The sequence below is a fragment of the Labeo rohita genome, chromosome 5 (genome assembly GCF_022985175.1).
Source record: "Labeo rohita strain BAU-BD-2019 chromosome 5, IGBB_LRoh.1.0, whole genome shotgun sequence".
NCBI classification, from domain to species: domain Eukaryota; kingdom Metazoa; phylum Chordata; class Actinopteri; order Cypriniformes; family Cyprinidae; genus Labeo; species Labeo rohita.
In genome coordinates this window covers 5,787,620-5,805,665 of record NC_066873.1, presented here as the reverse complement: position 1 = coordinate 5,805,665, position 18,046 = coordinate 5,787,620, and the positions used below count along the sequence as shown (strand labels likewise).

The 18,046-nt window shown below is 35.7% G+C and overlaps 1 protein-coding gene across 4 annotated transcripts in view; it reads left to right on the top strand.

Annotated features, from left to right (window-relative positions):
- eng (endoglin) overlaps window positions 1-18,046 on the top strand; it is a 58,851-nt gene that overhangs the window by 22,812 nt on the left and 17,993 nt on the right. For all 4 annotated transcript variants that reach the window (XR_007827821.1, XR_007827820.1, XM_051110716.1 and 1 more), the window contains exon 4: window positions 17,275-17,391. Coding sequence is in view for 2 of the 4 variants with exons in the window: in XM_051110716.1 (XP_050966673.1) it covers window positions 17,275-17,391 (117 nt within the window). In the remaining 2 variants the exon portion in view is untranslated. The remainder of the gene's footprint in view (window positions 1-17,274; window positions 17,392-18,046) is intronic.

The window sequence follows — 18,046 nt, the reverse complement described above, 5'->3', positions numbered from 1 at the left end:
TCTTCTGAAAGAAACTGATTTGTTCAAACTCGTTGCATTACAAACCAACTGATAATGGATCTGCAAACCGGCAAAAGCTAAAATTGACTGAAACAGGTTTATGAGATAAAGTAGGCCAAGCCTTGTGAACAGAAGTGCATTTAACTGCAGTGTACTTCAAATTCTTAATGTATATTTTTCGAACACTGTGCTTTTATAAAGTATTTGTCAAAAGCTTGTATCTCTGAAGGATCATGTGACACTGAACACTGGAGTAATGATGCTGAAAATTCAGTTTTGATCACAGCAATAAATTACATTTTACAATATATTAGCTTCTTTAAAAAACGTTTAGAGGGGTGGCTTGATTGTGTTTATGGGGTGCAGACTAACATGTGTGAATGCTTAATTGTTGAAGGGGTCATCGGATGCCCATTTTTCACAAGTTAAAATGATTCTTTACGGTCTTAATGAAAAATCTGTAACATACTTTGGTTAAATTTTCTCAATGGTAGTGTAAAACAACACCCTTTTTACCTTGTCAAAGTCAGCTCTGCACACATCAGCCCATTTTGTTGCATGTCCCTTTAAATGCTAATGTGATGAGCTGTGCTCTGAGAGACTGTTTACTTTAGCCACATTTAGCCACGAAATTAGCTACCTAGCATGTTATTAGGAAAGGCGATTGCAAAGATTCATAAAAACCCCTTATACTCACTTCTTCTGTAGATGAACTGCAACATGACGCATTGTGCAAACATAGACGCATTTAGGCAGATCGGGGGTTGCATTCCCTTCCAAAAACAAAAGTGGTCCACTGCGTCTTCAGTGGCTCAGATGTCAGGAGTAAATGGCCACTGCTATGTTCATTATTACATCCAACAACAAAACACCTTAAAGGAGAAGTCCACTTCTAGAACAACAATTTACAGATAATGCACTCACCCCCTTGTCATCCAAGATGTTCACGTCTTTCTTTCTTCAGTCGTAAAGAAACTATGTTTCTTCAGGAAAACATTTCAGCATTTTTCTCCATATAATGGACTGATATGGTGCCCCGAGTTTTAATTTCCAAAATGCAGTTTAAATGCGGCTTCAAACGATCCCAAATGCGGTTGTAAATGATTCCAGCCGAGGAAGAAGGGTCTTGTCTAGCGAAACGATCGGTTATTTTCATAAAAATAATAGAATTTATATACTTTTTTAATCTCAAACGCTCGTTTCGTCTATGTCTTACTCTGCCTGGACTGTTTTTGTTCCAGTACATGACAGTTAGGGTATGTCGAAAAACTCCCATCTCATGTTCTCCCTCAACTTCAAAATCATCCTATATCGCTGTTTTACCTTTTTCGTTAAGGGTGTTTGATCTTCTTTGCATGTTCACTTTACTTCTGCTGCGATGTAGGATGATTTTGAAAAGATTTGAGGGAGAAAATATGATTTTTCAAGCTTTCCGACATACCCTAACTGTCTTGAGCCAGAATACAGAGTTCAGGTACAGCAAGACAAGACGAGTGTTTGAGATTAAAAAGTGTATTGTGTATTGTATTTTTTTTTGATGAAAATAACTGATTGTTTCACTAGATAAGATCCTTCTTCCTCAGCTGGGATTGTTTGAAGCCGCATTTAAGCTGCATTTTGGATGTTCAAACTCGGGCACCATATCAGTCCATTATATGGAGAAAAATGGTGAAATATTTTTCTCAAAAACCACAATTTCTTTACGACTGAAGAAAGAAAGATATGAACATCTTGGATGACAAGGGAGCGAGTGCATTATATGCAAATTTTTGTTCTGGAAGTGGACTTCTCCTTTAATCACTTATGAGACATTCTCATCTACTCCTGCTCAATGGTGGACTGTTCACAGCTCACTCAGGGCGGGTCTAAGGTCTAATCAACTATCGTGGGAGTGGCTTCGGTTTGGGTGATGTCACACAGCCTGATTTGAGAAAAATTTTGTAGGGTTTAAAAAAAAAAACACTGGGTGGATTTTTGTCATTATAGGGTGGATGTGTACACACACTGCCAACACACATTTATGTCAATCAGCATGTAAAAGTGAGTTTTGCATCTGATGACCTCTTTAAAAAAACAAGCAGTATTTTTCACACAATTTACCTTTATTCTACATGCTCTGTCTATTCTCCGATGAACGCTCTGATGAATTCCTGGTTTTATGAAGCCCCTCCCTCAGAAATATGCAATGAGCTCAGATTGGTTAACTGGCCCAGTGTGTTGTGATTCGCTAAACCGCCTCTAGGGCTCCTCTAAACGTCACGCCCCTCACATGTGCTTCATTGTTGTATTGTAAACAATGGCGTCATCAGTATTACTTATCAGTTTCTGCCCGAATGAGACCCAGAAAATATTAGTGAATAGGATTGTGCAGAACCTGTGCAAGCACGGCTATTACAGGACATTTGTCTCATACTTTTAGATATGCTGTGATTTGTAAATGCTACAGCTTAAAGTAATTGGGGGGTCCCCCTCAGTGGAAGCCAGGACATCTAGACCAGTCCAAAAGGGCACTTACTTTAACGTCAGAGCTCAAAAGGGCAGGGGGGCTCGAGCGGGGTGAGAGAGAGATGCAGAGCAGAGCAGGATTAAGAACCGCTGCTTTACAACATTGATTTTAAAACTAGTGAATCCATTAGAATCGTTAGAAGACAGAATCGTGATTCATATATGAAAAGATTTTTGCATGCATTCCTAGTTTTGACGGCATGGCAACAACTCTTCCTTTTCTCACCTCGCCCCCTTTGTTGCATGTTGCCAGGGGAAGGGTTTATGTAAATTTCTAGGTTTGTGATGTCACCAACCTGGGAAATAGCTCGTTCTAGTCCCTACGAGCCAATTTTGTAGGCATTAAACTGCCATTAATTTAAAAGACAATATTTCCATTTGCACTGAACTTTCAGCGTCATAACTTTGCAGATATTCTTTATACTCAAACAGTAATATTACACACTCTCACTAAAGTTTAAAAAGTGAAATCACAATCAACCACCCTTTTAAATATCATAATGTTTTGAACTTTTGTCAGGTACTATATGTTTGTATAGGAACCATTTTTACTAAAATTAAACAAATTCTAAAGAAATGTTACAAAGTAACACACTGAATTAAACATTCAATATTTTGGAGCAGGAAAACTGAAATAGTTTTTATTGTAAAACACACTCTGATATTCTTTGTTTTATTTACAACTTTGAATTTTTTTTACAGTGAAATACATACTTGTAAAAGCGCACTTTGTAATATTGTGAAATGAAGTTTTAAAATACATTTTACATCACTATTTTAATAAGTTTTGTCGTTTTTTTTTTTTTAAAGAAGTAGTTATTTTGATGTGTTGAAGAATGTACAAAAAAACACAACTAAAACACTTTTTTTATTTTAACTGTATTGTGTTATTTGATTTTACCTTTAAAGTTAATACATTTCAAATGTACTGAATTGCAACTTCATCATTACAAATGTGTAATTACGAATATATTTGACATACAAGTTTCAACAGAAATGACATCGAAGTATATTTTAGTTTATCATAAATGCTTGTCGGTACATTCGTCAGTACTTTAACCATATTTCAAACACTATAGAAGTACTTATGAAATTACATATAAAGATGAACTTAAGTCCTGCTTAATTGGGTCATAAACACTTATAAGTTCAGCTAATTGCATTTAGTAAGTAAAATTTGATATATTTTCGTTTAATTGCAATTAAGTGTCAGAAAACATTGCATTCAGTATATTGTTTCCGTAACAAATACTTTTTTTTTTAAAACGATGCTAAAATATACTTTTTTTCTGCACAAGCGTATATCATCCGTCTCTTTCTGTCCAGTTCCTTTCTGGTTCTTTACTTAAAAGCAGATGCGTTTCATCAAAACAGATTTAATATCCAAACTGTGTCACTGACACTGGAATTATTTAGTCTCCCTCATGTGGTTTAAACCAATATGAGTTTCTTAGTAAATCGTGGCAGAATTGTCATTTTTGAGTGACCTATCCCTTTAAACCGTGCAACCACACACACACAAACAGAAACAGAGGGCGGAGTAATGCAGGCTGTGCTGGAGTGGGCGGAGCTTCAGGCTTCATTGATGTCACTGTCTGGCAGTGCTCCAGTCATGCTGGCCGGGAGCCGAGTCTGGAATACTGGAGCCGACCCGGGTCGAGAGGAGAGCCGAAGAATAACGGGAAGCTGTTATGCATCAGCAAAGCCCTGAAAAAAGTGCTCTTGAGAAAAAAATGAGCAAAAGGAAAACAATTGTATCTTGAAAGTACAGGAACAAAAATAGCAGGGGCGAGTGATCAGGCACCACGGTGGACATTGTTTGACCCAAACGGAGTGAGGTGGACAGCGATGGATTATGGGAGGTCTGCGTTTCTGTAAACACCATTGAGGATTGCTGCAAATTATTAACATGACTGGATTGTTTCCTTTAGCACGCAGTTTCCATATTAAATATAGAAGGCGCGTCAGCAGACAATAACACAAGACGCGGAAATCAAAATAATGCCGTTTGCTATGAAATTGCATCTCACAGCACAGATTCACATTCATAATTTATATGAGATTCACACAGAGGAACAATTAACAATTATTCTTTAGAGAAAACTAAAAATATAACTATACATTACACTATTCAAAGGTGTGTAATGTATTTTTAATTAAGGCTGTTCATTTAAAAAAATGCTTTTTAATGAATACTTTTGTTCATTGTTAAATGAATCAAAAGTGACTATAAAGACATTTATAATGCAACAAAAGAGTTCTATTTCAAATAAATGCTGTTCTTTGAATCCTGAAAAATTAAATGTATATAAACAAACAAATAAGTATCTGCATCTAGAAATTTGACAGTTTTTTTTTTTTTTAAACATCAGAATAAAGTAAGATGTTTTAAATCTCAAAAGCTATGACTGTCAATATAATAACACTTTTTATAATAATAATAATAATAATAATAAATATCCTTATATAACTTTTGAGTATTTGTAAATTTGGTACATTGTACTTATTTTTTAGAGGTTTTTTTTTTTTTACTCTTCCTCTGAACTTTTTCACAGACCACCTAGCATTTTCTTGCAACCCCTGTCTAGTAGATTGAGCTATTAAGAGTGAGAGACATCATATTGGTAATTTTCACTCCTATGGGTATTTACTCACACATGTCTCCTAAAAGTGTGATTATCACTCCTCCTTTGAAAGCTTAGGGATGCTCACAGATACTGGGCTCTGATCAGCAGAAGAAATGAAAGCCGCCTATAACAGCCGTTCTTTTGTATTTGCTTCTTTGTGCTCATGGATGTCTGACAACTCGCCTCCTGTGAGACTAATTAATGTTCGTCAATCTCACGCTCATTGATGATGTTTCACAGACGCACTCCACATACAGTAGATAAAACCTGGCTAGGAAAAACTGGGATCTTGTGGGAGCATTTGAACAGGAACCATGTGCTGTTGAACAAAAGCAATCACTACTTGCTTTGTTCTTATGAGACTTTAAAACATTATACATATTTGTAACATTTAACACATTTCAAAGAAGTGCCAATTCTCAGACAATTTGTTTATTTTTGCACGTGAAGTCAAACATCACTGTTACTACACTGTAAATTTCTGATTAAAAAAAAAAACATCAGCTGTCATTGAACTTCACCGTAAAAAAAAAGATGTTTAGGTTTTAGAGATCAAAAAAAGGTGTTTAGGTTTTAGAGATCAAACATAATTTACAAAAAAAAAAAAAAAACTAATACAGTATTAATATACAAACCTACTGAATTAGTAAAATCGGTTTGTTTGCAAAACATTTGTCTGTTCACAAAATGTTTGCATTCTCTCACAAAACATTTGCGTTCTCTCAAAGAAAAAAAGTTGGTTAAACTATTGCGTTTAACAAAACATTTGCCTTTCCTTTTTTTTGCAAAACATTTACATTTTCTACCAAAACTTTTGCGTTCTCTTGCAAAACATTTGCCTTTGTTCGCACAGTATATATAATATATATATATAAAATGCACACAGTGTCATACACACAAATACAAAACATCACAAAGGACACTGTCATAATATAAAATTTTTTACAACACACACACACACACACACACACACACACACACACACACACACACACAGTAAATAAATAAAAAACGCAAAACCAAAAATGCAAAAAAAGAAATTATTTTAAATGAAAAACCTTTATATGTGAAGTATCGCAAAGATAATGTCAGTTTGCATTTTTCAGAAGATTACTTATTTTTCACTTCCAAAAATTGCTAATTTAACAGTATTTTAAAGTAAAATCTTTAAACAATGCAAAGACAATACAGGCCAAAGAGAATAACCAAACTGAGGGCTTGATGAGGAGCCAAACAAGACACAGGTGAACATAATCAATAAATCAATGAGTAACCATAAGCAAAGTAACAAAGGGAACAGGAACTAAACACAAGATGTAAACATGAGAACCAAAGTAAACACAACATGAGAGCCCACAAACAGAGCACAACTATTATAGATCTTTATTTTATATCAGTTTAGAACCAGCATGGCATTTTCGTACACATACACTGAGTTTGTTCTTTATTAATCGCATATTGTCGCCTCCCTAACGGCTTGTTGACGGCAGCTACCGTCCGCAAATGACAGCATGTAAGAGTCAAGCACAGCAGAGAGTGTGTGTTGAACATAAAACACTGCTGGACTGACCACTGAGAGCCTTGATTAGCTCGGCAGTGGGACGGCGTGGTGCCGAGCTTATTCTGAACCTCTGTGGCCGGCAGGGGGTGAATCCTCGTGGAAACCCTGCAGGTGAACACGGCATGCAGGCAACCGATCGATTGAATAAAAGCCATGAAGAAACAATGTTTGCCTCTCCGGACAGCTGCGTCAAACAGAGCGCTGGGGAGCTGAAACGACAGATGACAGGCAGGTCAGCAGATTATGATATGAAAGCTTCACTTTTGACGCACGTCTGTCTTAATTATGCTTTTAAACAGGTAAGAGTTTGAAGTGTGAAGAAGCCAGCATGAGCCTCCTATCAGCAGTTGCACTTGTCACAGAAAAACACACTTCTTTGTCTTTTATGATTAGTTTTTGGCTATGGAGCCTTTGAAAGAAATGTGCTTAAAAAAAAAATATATATATATATATATAATAAAATATAAAATATACTATTTATATATACAGTGGGTACGGAAAGTATTCAGACCCCCTTAAATTTTTCACTCTTTGTTATATTGCAGCCATTTGCTAAAATCATTTAAGTTCATTTTTTTCCTCATTAATGTACACACAGCACCCCATATTGACAGAAAAACAGAGAATTGTTGACATTTTTGCAGATTTATTAAAAAAGAAAAACTGAAATATCACATGGTCCTAAGTATTCAGACCCTTTGCTGTGACACTCATGTATTTAACTCAGGTGCTGTCCATTTCTTCTGATCATCCTTGAGATGGTTCTACACCTTCATTTGAGTCCAGCTGTGTTTGATTATACTGATTGGACTTGATTAGGAAAGCCACACACCTGTCTATATAAGACCTTCCAGCTCACAGTGCATGTCAGAGCAAATGAGAATCATGAGGTCAAAGGAACTGCCTGAAGAGCTCAGAGACAGAATTGTGGCAAGGCACAGATCTGGCCAAGGTTACAAAAACATTTCTGCTGCACTTAAGGTTCCTAAGAGCACAGTGGCCTCCATAATCCTTAAATGGAAGACGTTTGGGACGACCAGAACCCTTCCTAGAGCTGGCCGTCCGGCCAAACTGAGCTATCGGGGGAGAAGAGCCTTAGTGAGAGAGGTAAAGAAGAACCCAAAGATCACTGTGGCTGAGCTCCAGGGATGCAGTCGGGAGATGGGAGAAAGTTGTAGAAAGTCAACCATCACTGCAGCCCTCCACCATTTGGGGCTTTATGGCAGAGTGGCCTGACAGAAGCCTCTCCTCAGTGCAAGACACATGAAAGCCCGCATGGAGTTTGCTAAAAAACAGCTGAAGGACTCCAAGATGGTGAGAAATAAGATTCTCTGGTCTGATGAGACCAAGATAGAACTTTTTGGCCTTAATTCTAAACGGTATGTGTGGAGAAAACCAGGCACTGGTCATCACCTGTCCAATACAGTCCCAACAGTGAAGCATGGTGGTGGTGGCAGCATCATGCTGTGGGGGTGTTTTTCAGCTGCAGGGACAGGACGACTGGTTGCAATCAAGGGAAAGATGAATGCGGCCAAGTACAGGGATATCCTGGACGAAAACCTTCTCCAGAGTGCTCAGGACCTCAGACTGGGCCGAAGGTTTATCTTCCAACAAGACAATGACCCTAAGCACACACCTAAAATAACGAAGGAGTGGCTTCACAACAACTCCGTGACTGTTCTTGAATGGCCCAGCCAGAGCCCTGACTTAAACCCAATTGAGCATCTCTGGAGAGACCTAAAAATGGCTGTCCACCAACGTTTACCATCCAACCTGACAGAACTGGAGAGGATCTGCAAGGAGGAATGGCAGAGGATCCCCAAATCCAGGTGTGAAAAACTTCTTCCCAAAATCCCAAGCATCTTTCCCAAAAAGACTCATGGCTGTATTAGATCAAAAGGGTGCTTCTACTAAATACTGAGCAAAGGGTTTGAATACTTAGGACCATGTGATATTTCAGTTTTTCTTTTTTAATAAATCTGCAAAAATGTCAACAATTCTGTGTTTTTCTGTCAATATGGGGTGCTGTGTGTACATTAATGAGGAAAAAAAATGAACTTAAATGATTTTAGCAAATGGCTGCAATATAAAAAAGAGTGAAAAATTTAAGGTGGTCTGAATACTTTCCGTACCCACTGTATATATATATATATATATATATATATAAAATTGTTTTGCTAATGAATGCAATATGTTGCTTGATAAAGCCCTATAATTTTTGTGCAAAAATATTGAGAAATATATATATATATATTCTTTTCAATATTTTTGCTCGAAAAAATTATAGGGCTTTAACAAGAAACATATTGCATTCATTAGCAAAACAATTTTCTCACAAAAGTATTTTATTCCCCCAAGAAACTGTTTGCTCACAAAATATTTGCATTCTCGCATAAGTGATGCATTTCCTACGCAAAACATTTGCATTCTCTTGCAAAACTATTGCCTTTGTTAACAAAATATTTGCATTCTCTTAAAGTATTGCATACATTCACAAAAAGGTATGTTCTTACAGAAGTATTGCGTTTGTTCACAAGTATTGTGTTTGTTTGCAATACATTTGCGTTCTCTTGCAAAACTTGCATTTGTTCACAAAACATTTGCTTTCTCTCTGTGAAGTATTGTGTTTATTCACAAGACATTTGCATTCTCTTGCAAAACTAGTTTGTATGCAAAATATTTGTGTTCTTTTGCAGAACTGTTGTTTGTTCACAAAACATTTGTGTTTTCTCGTAGAAATATTGTTTGTTTGCGAAGCATTGGCCTTTGCAAAATTATTGTGTTTGCATAGTATTTGCATTCTCTCACAAAACTATTGCAATTATTAACAAAACATTAGTGTTTTCTCAACAAAATACTGTATTTGTTTGCAAAAAATTTGGTAACACTTGAGTTCACTTTAGACGTTCTACTGCATGTCAACTAGTCATTAGAGTATTAGTAGACTGTCTGCTTAATATCTTCTAACACTCTTCTAAACTTTGCAAGTAAATGTCAACTTATTCTACTAAACCTAAACCTAACATAACAGTCTGCTCTGAGAGTTAGTAGACATGTAGTTGCAAATTAATGAGAATTAGTTGACATGTAGTTGCAAAGTTACTTATAGTCAGTAGAATGTCTAAAGTGGACTATCAAAATAAAGTGTAACCAAACATATGCGTTCGCTTGCAAAACTATCGCGGTCATTAACAAAACATTTGCATTTTCTCAAAGAAGTATTGTGTTTGGTTGCAAAACATTTGTGTTCTCTTGCAAAACTTGTTTCTTTGCAAAACATTTGCGTTCTCTTGCAAAACAAGACATTTGTGTTCTCTTATAAAACTATTGCGTTTGTTCACAAAACATTTGTGATTTCTTGCAAAACTGTTATGTTTGTTCACATAATATTTATGTCCAGGCAACTCATTAAATATTCTAAAAATACACATAAAACATACAGACATTTAACTCAATAAAGTAACAAAATAGAAGTAATTGACAATGGCATAATAATTGCCCAAGCACCATTGAACTGGATATGGATCATTTGAACGGTGATTTTCAAATCATTTGGCAGGTTATCCATTGACTGTAGTCTAAATGAAATACTAGCATACTACTTACTGCTTGCAAATATTTTTGTATTTTAAATGCTGTCATCATGTTGCATCGCTTTATTCAGAAAGTGGCGTCCAATTGTCATCTCACAGATAAGCAGGTTCTTTTGCATTTTTAATACAATTTTGTGTAAAAATGTCAGTATGAGTTGTATGCTGTTCTGACCACAGCCTAGGTTTGATTGCAGGCCCTTTTTGTCGTCCCCGTCTCTTCTGCTGAGTGTTGCAGGTCAGTGTCCTGTTGGAAGTGATTTTGTGCATTGCATCACATTTGGCCGCAGGGTTTAGCTGTAATTAGCCCATCGTTTCCTGAGCTCATGAATCTCCAGAGCTTGACACTCCCATCATGCTCCACTGTAAGGATGGTTCTCAGTGCTTAGTGTGTTTGCTTTGCACTACACATGGCATGTTGCACTGGGGTTCAGTGCAGGTCTCATCAATCCTCCTCTGTAGGGTCTCATGTGGTCACCGTGTCCAGCTTGCTGTTGGGAAACTCCAGCTGAAATGTGATGCTTGTGTTTTTTCAGTCAGATTTATGAAGTGTGTGTGTGTCTGTGTTTGTGCTGCTGGTGTCTCACACACAGTTTCTCCATCTCTGTCACTGAGGACTGCACTCTTGCTTAGGTCTTCTACTGTAGATTTTGTTGACTGGTGCCTCAGTTTTAGAAAATGTGAAGTTCTGGGAAGGTTTTTCCTACTCTCAGCTTTCCTCTTTTGAAAAATAAGTGCACTTAATTGTAATCAGCATGCACTTGTAGTGTACTTAACATCTTAAAAGTAATAAATCAGTGGAATATAAGGCCATTAAAGAGAGACACTCTCATGATCATGTATCTTAACACTGAAGTACAATTTTAAAAAATGTCAAGATAAATGTTTTACTTAAAAGGTTATTAAAATATAACAAGTTAAAATGTGCTTTATAAGTACACTTATGTCGATGGGTTGACTAATGTACTAAAGTGCATGTAAGTATTTAAGTATTTATAATTTTAACTGCATGCGTTATTCAATAGTACATTTAAAGGTAATATATTTTAAATGTACTAAATTGCAACCCTGATTACAAATGTGTAATTACAAATGTATTTAAATGATACATGATTTAAAAGTTTCAGTAGAAATCACATTAAAGAATATTTTAGTTTGCCATAAATGCTTGTCAGTACATATAGCAGTACACTAACCATATTTCATAGACAATAAACTTATGAAATTACCTATAAAGATGTACTTAAGTCCTACTTACAGTTTTTCACATTTGCTAAAACAGTAAACCCCATTCTCTAAAGCAAATTCTCAATAGCCTAAACCAATTTGTCAAATAAATCACTCTTTCTGCAAAACCTTAAACAAGTTTAGGCAGTTTAGACACTGTTTGCAGATCTCATGCACACTTTTTGCAAAACTCTAAACACATTCTCACTCACTAAGACACAATTTGCTCTGTGATGAACTTGTGATGCAAAATATACTGTAAGAAAAAATCATACCTAAGTTTGGTGACTATACCAAAAAACAAACAAACAAAAAAAAACACATATGTGTGTGTGTGTGTGTGTGTGTGTAGAGAGAGAGAGAGAGAGATAGATATGTACACATGCACACATGTATATGTGTGTGAATGTACATATATATATCCATATATATATATATATATATATATATCTGTGCAGATATAGATCGATATATAGATAGAGATATATATGCACACGCACACATATATGTAAGTACATACATACATATACATACATACATACACATATATATAGATAGATAGATATAGAGAGAGAGGTAGATAGATAGATAGATAGACAGATAGATATAAATGGATGGATGGATAGATAGATAGATAGATAGATAGATTTGATTGTGTGTATGTTTATGTATCTTTTCTATATATAGTAATCATTCTTTTTTTGTAACTACATGCATTGAAAACGGTGTTCTCCTTTTTTTGATGTAGTGTCTGCTGAATGATCTGTAGTGTGTACAGTATTGACTAATGTGTGTATCATTTGAAAGCTTTGTTTGATTTTGAGTACAGGTGAAATGGTTTTGAAGGGATTGTTTGATTTTGCCAGAAAAGTCAGGGGTTCTGTGAATTTAGTTTGAACATTTGGATTTGTGTTTAAGGTTTTGAGATGAGTGATGGTTTCAAAAAATGTGTTTTAGCATTTCAGATAAACTGTAAGTGGGTCAAAAATACTCAACAAAAGCTCAGCTAATTGCATTTAATATCAGTTTAAATTACAATACATTTTCGTTTATTGCAGTTAACATACAGTTAAGTGACCAAATGTAATGCATTCAGTTTGCACTTAAAAATATTCTTTAAGAGTTTTTTTTTTTTTTGTAATATGTTCACTTTTTATAAGTATGCTAGGGTGTACCTCTTTTTCACAAGGGTTCTACTGATGGATCCAGCTGTAATGCAATGCTTTCTTTTTTTTCCCCAACAGAGGCTTTTCTTGTGTTGCCCTTTCAAACAGGCCAGATTTATGAAGCATGTATTATTGATGTTTCATGCACAGTTTCTCCATCTCTGTCAGGAGACTGGAGCTCCTTTAACACTGCCGTAGGTCTCATGGTGAGGTCTTTCAGTTACTCTTAGTTTTGGGGCAGTTCTGGGCCAATTCACAGTATTTCTCAAACTCTGTGTTTGGAGGAAGCCTTGGACGTTTGCCTTTATGTTTGGAAAGTTTCTTGGTGTTGTGCACAGATGGTATTTATTATTTTATGCTCTCCGAACACATATTGATGCAGTTTAACTAATGACGGTCAAGTAGGTGGTCCAAAGTTATAAGGTCATTACCATAGTTGTTAGTCTTATTTGTAAATGTTTTTTAGAAATGTCTGGGTTGTTTTAACTTTGACACTGCAGAAGAACGCGTATTCTTCAGAGAGCAGTTATTAGTTTTCATTTACTCAAACTTCATTCCAGCGTTGCTCTGGCCTAGTGATAAGGAAATATCCAGGTGGGAATGTTGACGTTGTGTCTAGATGAGATTACGAGTAGATTTGCTCCCAGTATGAGCTGGTCCGGGTTTGGCTCGGCCCTCTGATATACTCCAGATGGAAGCTCTTTCTCTAGATTCACACAGTAGTTGCTCTGAAATCCCGGGACACAGATTTCACCATCTGACAGTCATTCAGCTCAAAATATATTGTTTTAAGAATGCATCAACATGATGTGATTGATCAAAATGGATTACTGTAATTCTTGTTGGACAGCATGTTTGTGCAATAAAGGAAGAGTTCAGCCAAAAATGAAAATGTGCTGAAAATCTCCTTACCCTCAGGCCATCCAAGATGTAGATGCATTTGTTTTTTCACCAGATTTGGAGAAATGTAGCATCACATCACTTGCTCACCAGTGGATCCTCTATAGTAAATGGGTGCCGTCAGAATGAGAGTCCGAACAGCTGGTAAAGACATCACAATAATCCACAATTAATCCACAGTGCTGTAGTCCATCAGTTAATATCTTGTGAAGCCAAAAGCTGCATGTTTGTAAGAAACAAATTCTTCATTAAGACGTCTTTAACTTCAAACTGTTGCTTCTGGCTAAAATACGAGTCCGTAATCCATAATAACGCTTCCTCCAGTGAAAAGGTTAGGAGAGAATCAGGAGAGAAATACAAATCAAGCACCGTTCACAAGCCAGAACACCTGTAAACAAAATCTTACATTTTTTTTTCTTTTAAACATGAAGCTTTTGGCTTCACAAGACATTAGTTGATGGACTGGAGAGGTGTTGATTATTGTGATGTTTTTATCAGCTGTTTGGACCCTCATTCTGAAGGGAACCCATTCAAAACAGAGCATCCATTGGTGAGCATGTGATGCAATGCTACATTTCTCCAAATCTGTTCCCATGAAGAAACAAACTCTTATTTTCATATTTAGGTGCACTATTCCTTTAAGGAGTGATAAAGATCACAGTGGACAGAGGCTCAGTCTGGTAGAGTCAGATGTCGATGTTACAGACACCAAACACTCGTTACTCTGTTTATTCCTCCATGAAACATTCATGGCTGCCCTTCTGTTATGGTCTTGTCGATACATTCGCTGCAGGAGAGCATCATAGAGATTTCAGGAAAAAGTTTCTCTCAAACCTCAGTGAAGGGCCGGCTGCAGTTGATGTGCTGCGATATCTCCGTGTTCACTGGGTCACTGGTGCTGGGATTCACTTCAGCTCATCTTAATTCTGATGCACTACATGAAGTCTTGACTCACAACACATCAGGGTTATTATACGTTCAGATCAAAATTTATTCAGACATTTCTCACATTATCACAGTTTTTTGCTATAGTTTAGAAAATGGTAATAAAATATGACAAGAACTCAGAGTTAAACTGTATTTATATATATATATATAGAGAGAGAGAGAGAGAGAGAGACAGAGAAATATATAAATAAATATATATATATATATATATATATTTATATATAACGCTATATATATATATATATATATATATATATATATATATATATAGATTGTAAATATATATTTTTTTTTATTTACAAAAATAAATAAATAAAAATGACAAAAACCCAAAACAAAATCACTAAAACTTTAACAAACATAAAAAATGGAAAATAATGGAAAATCTAAAAAAAAAACTAAATTAAAATATTAATACAAACTATAATACTGTAGTATCTCAATGATACTAAAATGACACTGCAACACATCAAAAAATGAATTGGAGAAGCATAAGGAGAAATATACTAATTTCCTGTTCAAAGAAATTCAGTCACAGACACACATAAACATAAATGATTAAAGCATTCATTCTGACTAATTATGCTTATTTAATGTATTATATGTAGAATACATTTTCATTATTGACATTTTTAACAGTCCAGTGGAAAATGAGGATAGTTTCTTGGAAAGGAAATATATATGTTTATTGCAAATGTCTGTTTTAGGAAATAGCCCATATGTTGTGTGCATGATAATAATTCATACTGAAAAATAAATTATTAATTAAAAATACATTGCATTAGTTATGTCTTCCATGTCATTTAATTTTAATTTTCCATCCTGTTTGCTAATTTAAAAAGTATTCTTAATTCAATCCTTAATGACTCACCAGCTACAGGGTACAAAATAATACGTATATTTCATTGTGACATTTCCAGCGTTTAGAAAAATATATGCGTATATATTATTTCAAATGTGTCCAACTTATGAGAAACTCTTGCTGCACTGTTCTTCTTATCAAAACATTGTTTGTGCATCATTAATACATACTGCATAGTTTTGTCATATTTTTCTCAACAACGTGTATTAATATCGTTTGTAATGCCTAAATCATTTTTGTCGTTTGATGAGATAAACACTGCATTTTTGCACAGCATAATGAATAATAAAATCTGAAAACATTGAAAAACAGCTACAAATTTTTCAGAGACTCAAACTAAGCAGAAATTTGCTGCAGAAGCTGATATTTAAAAAATAAGATAAACTCTGATGCTTGTAACCTTAAATCACAAATATCTTTATAAAAGTATAGCAGATAAAATTATATCAGCCATCACTTGATGTCTCTTAGTGAGATGATATTTAAATGCTTAGTTTGATGATCAAAACATATAATGCAATGCAATAAGTGTTTATCTTGAAATATTATTAACAACATCAAAGTAATTTGTTTACTTGATAAAAATCAGTAAGGATTTGACAGCAAAATGACGTGAAGCACAAGCTAAAGGTGGATATTTGTACAGTTACAGTAAAAGAACTTATACTTGCTGCAAACGTATAAAATCAGATGACAGAATGCATGTAGTAGATTATGTTGCACAGGTTCAACCGCAACTTTTTGATAATGCTGGTCATTTAGGCCTTAGGAAAAAAAAGTATCAAATATGATACAGTCCCTTATAGGATTAAAACTTACAGGGCTGATAAAGTCTTAAGGTGCATCTCAGTTTGCATTCTTAGGCACTATTCTCACTATTCTCTATTCAGCACTAAACTCAGATAAAATAACCATATAAAATTCATACATTAGATGGTGAAGCATAAATGCATACTTGTAAAGTGCATCATTTGGGCACAACTTTAGTTCAGCTGTAAACTGTGTTACGGCAATAAAGCAGGAAGCATGAGGTAAAACGTGGGCTGGACCAGCAACTGGACTTCCACTAAACACTTCAACGCGTCTGCATGTCTGCAAAACAACAACGGCACTGCCAGACCAGCACAAATGTTTATGGTGCGTGATTTCTGGGCTTCCTAATCACAGGAAAAGTGCCTGTGGGAATTTCTGCCGCCTGGATCAGATTGTGTCTCATTTACTCCAGCTATACGCTGCTGTACGCCAGAGGATCTCAAATCCACTGCTCTGAGCGCTTTCCACATCTTCCTTATTTACTCACCCGATCCTGATCATCAGCTTTATGTATTATATGTGACCCTGCATCACAAAACCAGTTATAAGCCACACAGGTATGTTTGTAGCAATAGCCAACAATAAATTATATGGGTCAAAATTATCGATTTTTTTCTCGATAATTGAAGTGAAGATCATGTTACATGAAGATATTTAGTAAATTTATCAAAATGTATTTTTTTATTAGTAATATGCATTGCTAAGAACTTAATTTGGGCAATTTTCTCAGTATTTTGATTTGTTTGTACCCTCAGATTCCAGATTTTCAAATAGTTGTATCTCTGCAAAATATTGTCCTTTTTAACAAACCATACATCAATGTAAAGCTTATTTATTCAGCTTTCAGATGATGTATACATTTAAAACAAAATGTACCCTTATGACTGGATTTGTGGTCCAGGGTCACATATAATTAAAGCTATAAACAAACTATATTTTTCATTTGGAAGATATACCATGCTGTTTACAACATAAAGCCTATTTGCAATTGGTTATAAAAAAATATTTTGGCAGAAATGTACCGAGTATGCTCACACATGAATTTCAAAAAACTTCTGTTTTTGTATTTTCACAGGGAAGATTCTCAATGTTAGAACTCAACGTAACTACGGCAAACCCATCAGTGGTGATCTTTACCTCCAGCAGCGCACACACCATCCTGGTTCAAGACAATCCCGCAGTAAACATCTACGTAAGTACCAATGCTTTCAGTGTTTTCATTTGTAATTCCCGCCAGAGTTCAATAAAAAAGAATGCGTTGCGCATGAGAAGGATGCATCCAGATCTACATTTGTTGACGTGCTGCCAGCACAAAGACACTTGCATCCACATCTTTATGTTTAACAGTGGAACAAATGGTGTGTCGCGTGGGAGCCGTTGGCAGGTGTCTGACAATAAAAGCAGCTACAGCTGCACACTTTCAGCTCCGTTTTGAGAGGCAATTAACCTTGTTTGTTTAGCCCGTGGCCCCATGAGAATTTGCAAACAGACTTAACTAGTGTCGAATATGGATGTGCCAGAGCTCTCGAAACAAACAGCCCAGTATGACACAAGCAACGCTACTCCACGATTTGTTTTCTGCAATTTGTTCATTCCACCGCTGAACCTTGTTAACCTTTATTAGATTGCTGTGGAACAATGCGCTTTGGAATTACAGTGCAAACCGAAAGGGAGCGAAAGTTTATTTCCTTGCAAGCAGGGGAAATTCAGCTCCGCCCCAAATGTAACTGAATCCTGAGCCAGACTGCGAGATATTAAAAATGCAATGTGTTATGATGGGAGAATCTAATGGCCTGGGGGAGACACGCAATGTCTTGAGTCTGGAGAAACAGCATCTGTTGTTCTTG